Consider the following 5754-nt stretch of genomic DNA (forward strand, 5'->3'; position numbering starts at 1 on the left):
GCAAAGAAAGCATTTCTAAGGAGTACTGGAAAGTTTATACAAACACTATTTAAAAGGTCAAGGTATGGTTAGTATGGAGAAATAGAAAGGACATAAGTAAGAGCCTTTTGTTTTATTAAAGATCGCTGTCTCTGAGATAAGCATCTTCACAAGACCAGATTCCTGGCTCTCCACATCTTCTGACATCCGTTTTGGTCTTTTCTTGTCTTTTTAATTACCTCTTGTTTTCTTCATGGATGATGTTCTTGATGTCATCCCATAATTCCTCTGGTTTTCAGTCATTGGTATTCATTGCATCAAATCTATTGTTTAGATGGTCTCTAAAGTCAGGAGGAATATATTCAAGGTCATATTTTGGCTCTCATGGACTTGTTTTAATTGTCTTCAACTTTAACTTGAACTTGCATATGAGCAGTTGATAGTCTGTTCCACAATCAGCTCCTGGCCTGGTTTTGGCTGAAGATACTGAGCTTCTCCATCACCTTTTGTCATAGATGTAGTCAATCTGATTCCTGTGTATTCCACCAGGTGAAGTCCACATGTATAGCAATTGTTTATGTTGTTGAAAAAAGGTACTTGCAATGAATAAGTTGTTGGTCTTGCAAAATTCTATCATGCAATCTCCAGCATTATTTCTGTCACCAAGGCCAAATTTTCCAACTACTGGTGACTCTTCTTTGTTTCCAACTTTTACATTGTAGTCACTGGTGATAATCAACATGTCTTGATTGCATGTTTGATCAATTTCAGACTGCAAAAGTTTGTAGAAATCTTCAATTTCCTCATCTTTGGCTTTAGTGGTTGCTGCATAAATTTGAATAATAATAGTATTAACTGGTCTTCCTTGTAGGCATATGGATATTATCCTGTCACTGACAGCATTGTACTTTAGGACAGATCTTGAAACAGTCTTTGTGATGATGAATGCCACACCATTCCTCTTCAAGTTGTCATTCCCAGCATAGTGGATCATATTCAAAATGGCCATTTCAGCTCACTAATGCCTAGGATATCAATCTTTATGCATTCATTTCATTTTTGACAACTTCCAATTTTCCTAGATTCATACTTCATGCATTCCATGTTCCAATTATTAATGGATGTTTGCATCTGTTTCTACTCATTTTGAGTTGTGCTACATCAGCCAGTGGAGGCCCTGAAAGATTTACTCCATCCATATCATTAAGCTCATCTCTACTTTGAGGAGTCAGCTCTTCCCCAGTCATATATTGGTAACTACCATCCTGATAGGCTCATCTTTCAGCATTATATCACACAATGTTTCTGGTCTATTCATAAAGTTTTCCAGTAATATATTAGACAATGTTTTACTGCTATTCATAAGGTTTTCACTGGCCAATTCTTTGAGAAGTGGATGGCCTCTTCCTTCTTCCTAGTCTGTTTTACTCTGGCAGTAAGAAAGACCCTCTTAAAAGACAGTAGCACACTTTCTCAAGGAAAGTGGGGCCACCCAAGTTCTAAGTGTTTCAAGGGAGTAGTAGGCACTAGTCAATAATCTATTGTTTAATTCCTCGGAACTTTTTCTGGAGGCCTGGTGGCATCATGGGAAATTTCTGAGCCCACCATATTGTGGTTCTCCGGCCGTGATTCTCATGATTTGTTTTTCTTATGTGTAGTCAGCTGATCTCAAAGGTTCAAGTGGATTTTGTTTGTTTGTTTGTTTGTTTGTTTGTTTTAAGAAAAAGAGGCATGGGGTCGGAAATGAATTTGCCAGGTAGGAAAAAAAATAATAATTCTTTGAAATAGAAATTGTCAATTGTAAGCCATAGTTAGTTCTGCATTGTGGGTGGGTGCACTGTCCTAGTGTTTTAATTCAGGTCTTTGCACATTTTTCTTCTCAGCTGGTCTGCTGTAGATATTTTATGTGTAATAGGGTATTATAATTGTTCTTGAGATGGATTAAACCAGTCTTCATAATAGAGTGATAACTCATGAAAGGCGACCCTAAAGAATATTTAGGCTCCAATCAAAAAGAACTTCTTAAGCTCCTATTGTGTGTCAAGGGTAGGCATTCTGCTAATTTACATATAGCACTCCCACTTCCTCGCAGGGCATGCCTGCATATTCAAACTTGATACTCAGGTGGGTGAAAGGTTTTCTTTTAAAGATAGGTGAGCTGTGGGCTGAGGACAAAGGATGGCACAGCTAGGGCTGTTGCCTTTAACTCCCAGTTACTATTGACATGTGGTTATTAATATTAGTTGAGTTGGTAACAATCTGATCACTCTAGGGATGAGAGGTGGAGATACTATTTTGGGTTTCATTTAGGTAATGAAGTCGTTTAGTAATGACACACAATGGATACCGTGTTTCTCTTGTGCTTTTTGTATTCACCAGGCAATAGTGCATCTTCCAGGGGTATTTTTACTATTTCTCACCAAATGTGTAGAATTCTTCCTTCTACTGCATCATCTCCTCCTCTGGTTTTAGTTAGAGCTTTATTTGTTGAGCAATTCTATAAAATTGTATTGAGTTCATTTTTTTTCAATACCTAGTCAGCAGCTATATAAAGTAAACAGAGGTTTATTAAGGCATGAGTTGTGCAGATTATGGAGAAATACGCTGGATTAAAAGTGCAATGATAAAAAACAAATAATAGATGGTTCTAGATGGTTAGGTACTTTTGTTCCTTCGAATACACCAGCCTTTCTGAGGCTTCTCCATGCCTGTCAGTATGATTTTTGATTAATCCTGACTTGTGAGAGTTACCACAAATCAGAGATGCGAGTGTGACCTCTTAGCTTGTCCCCCCGCTGCCAGCCATGCTGAGCACGTGCTTGTTTGTGCCAGGCGCCTGCTTGCTCGCCTTCCCTTCCACCTTCGGTGCCCTCTGTCATCCCCTGTGGCCTCTCTCAGCTGGGGAGTCTCTTATTTCTGTGGTAAAGAAACGAATTGAAATGGTGGTGTGCTCACAGAGACTTTGGAACTTTGATTGCAGACTCTGATAGCTTTTGAAAATAAACTTAGGAGAAAACGTGGTTGGAGGTGGGGAGTATCCTCCTTTTCACTGTGTCATTCTAGCAAGTATCACAGCTTTGACTTTTGTTATTTATTGGTTTTGGCTAAAATGGAGGCTTTACTTTTTTTTTTTTTAAACCCTATTTACTTACTCTTCCATCTGTTAGAAATAAGTCCAGGTGGGTGAGCAGACATAGGCATGCCTGAATAAAACTGAAGAAAGTTGGGGTGATCTTCTGGATGTTACCAGCTGGTACCTCCTTCGCCAGATTCAGAGTTCATAGCCAAATAGCTTCTTCAGCTTTCTGCAATTGCATCAGAGGCACCTGGAAACAGAAGTGTGAGAATGGAGATTCGTGTCCACTCCTGGGAGGTGGCTCCCAGGCACCACTAGCCTGGCTGGCCACCCTCTCACCCCTAGCTCTGTCACCAGCACCCCAAATGCCTTCCACAGAGGGCCACACCAGAAGACCATCGCTTGGTTCCAAACAAGAAGTCTAAAGGCTCCTTCCCCTCAGAAGGCTTGTGGTTAAGAGCTCCACCATGCGTGTCAACTGAGACCTGCTGCTACCTGTTAAGAATGACCCTTGATTAGCCTGCCAACAGGCTATGTCTGTTCCTTTGTCCCATAGCTCCTCATCTGGCCTCCTTGGGATTTTCTTACTACCTCCCCCCATGTTACTTCTCCACAGTTTGCGGGGGCTGAGCCTGCCCAGGTGAATTCTCACTCTTGACCTGCCTAGCTTCCCATGCTCTGCCAGCATGAGAGAGACATAAAATCAAAGGAGGGGGGGCGCCAATTTCAGAGCCTCTGAACCCCTATAGGAGCAGCTCTGGATCCCAAAGTCACTATTGCCACTGGCCGGGGACCAGGAAAGAAATGAAACAGGACCTGATTACTCACTCAAGCTCTCCAGACTGTGCTTAATTCTTCTAAAACCATTAATAAATAGTTGGATGCAGTGTTGGATTGCCCAATAAGCAAGGCAAGTATGGGGTTACTTATGCTTACTTAATCTGTAGTGAACTAGTTCATGTTCATTTTTTTAACTACATCAGAGGTGTGAAATTATTCACTATAGATTAGTGAGTAAGCACAAGTAAGTCCATGCTTACTTTGCATGTTGTCTAACCTACCAGTGTTATGATTGGATATTGCATTAAGTGGAAATACCTGTAAAAACCTATATAGTAAAACAAATAAAATATAACCTGGCAGATTCATCGCCATTACTATCTCAAGTCCCAGTTGGTCAATCAATTCATTTCATAAACACTTGCTGTGAACCCTGAGAAGCTGGGCACCAAGCTGCTGCTGGGAGTAAGGTACAGCAATTCTGTGCTCCCTGAGAGCTCGCATTGGGTTGGGAAATGGACTAGAGGCCATCCCAACCTCCTAACATGGCTGCTGTAATGGAAGAGTAGGCAGGGTTCCGTGAGGGCCCAGGCAGAGTCAAGGTCATTACTAGCACAGAGGAAGTGGCTTTTGAGCCCAGCAAGCAACCAGTCAAAAGGCTTGAAGGACCCTAACAGCCCTGCCTATTGGTGAAGCCTAAATGGATCCATAGGCTGGAACAGGGCACAGCAGTGGATGAAGGGGGCCAGGAAGGCTGAGACCAGACACGTGGGGAAGAAACAGGGTATTTACTCCACTTTGAGGGTGGTTGCTTTGCCATTGTTATTCTGAATGTATGGTATGATAGAAATCATAAAAAGATGGTACTGCCAAGAAAGTTAAATAGATTGACTTCAAAATAAATCTGACAGTGCTGACATCTTGTATTTCTTCCTTGGATGAATGGACTGTCTCAATGCCACTCAGCTGTCTGGGTACAGCGAGACTTCATGTGCTCATCTTGGTGCTGCGGGTCTGAATTTCTAATAGAAATGAACCGGCATGATTAGCAAGTCTAATCTTTCTAGGGCAGAGTGTCAGAAAGTAAACATGAATGAAATTAAGCCAAGTTAATACAATTATACATTGTCACTGTCAAGGGCTCTTAAACATGAGTATCCTTTCCATTCCTTCTTAGTTTACCTGTGCAGACGCTGGGACCAGACTAGCCGAGTCAACCATCCTGAGCAAGCAGATGATCTCCTCCATACCTGGAGTAAGTCCTGACCGAGCTAATCGCCCACTTGGATCATTCTTCCCATCTCCTCATTTAACAAAGACATATTTTGGCCTGTGTCCTGGTCAGTTTTTTTTTTTTTTTTTTCCTTCTGTGTCCTTAACAATGAGTCTTGCTTCCCCAGCCCTGCCCACCTGTCCCTGGTAACCACTAATAAACTTTGGTCTCTTGACTCTTGCCTCTAGATATTTCGTATAAATGGGATCGTACAAACATGGAGTCATGAAACAAACATAGTAAAATTGAAAATGTCTTAGCATCTTGTTTAAAAGTGTGCTGAGGAGAATTTAAACTCCTCCTTGCTACTAGAAACTTTTAATTCCAAAAGGCATGAATACCAATGGAAGCAGCCAGTTAAGGGAGAGAAAAGGAGTTACCAGAGACAGGGAGTAGATTTGATTAAAGTTCAGTTTTTCCAGAAACAATTTTCTTACACTGGCTCTGGTTGACAAGTTCGATTGAATGAAGCCCAGAAGAAGATAAGCATTGTAATGCCTTCTTTTCCTTTATAAGATACTTTTTAGAAGTTTGAAAATGTTCATTATCATCTGGTGGTGAACCATTTGGTATAACTGCTCAGCGTGTCATTGATAGGCCTGAAGACGGGAAATGACAGTAACTGACTGATGGCACATGTCCGTCA

General features: G+C 41.3%; 1 protein-coding gene across 1 annotated transcript in view; it reads left to right on the forward strand.

The window, feature by feature from the left end:
* UNC79 (unc-79 homolog, NALCN channel complex subunit) overlaps positions 1–5754 on the forward strand; it is a 284033-nt gene that overhangs the window by 244643 nt on the left and 33636 nt on the right. The window contains exon 44 of the mRNA XM_042781482.1: positions 5013–5090. Coding sequence (XP_042637416.1) covers positions 5013–5090 — 78 coding nt within the window. The remainder of the gene's footprint in view (positions 1–5012; positions 5091–5754) is intronic.

The sequence above is a fragment of the Orycteropus afer genome, unplaced genomic scaffold (genome assembly GCF_000298275.1).
Source record: "Orycteropus afer afer isolate SDZICR_OR568_19922 unplaced genomic scaffold, OryAfe1.0 scaffold00127, whole genome shotgun sequence".
NCBI classification, from domain to species: domain Eukaryota; kingdom Metazoa; phylum Chordata; class Mammalia; order Tubulidentata; family Orycteropodidae; genus Orycteropus; species Orycteropus afer.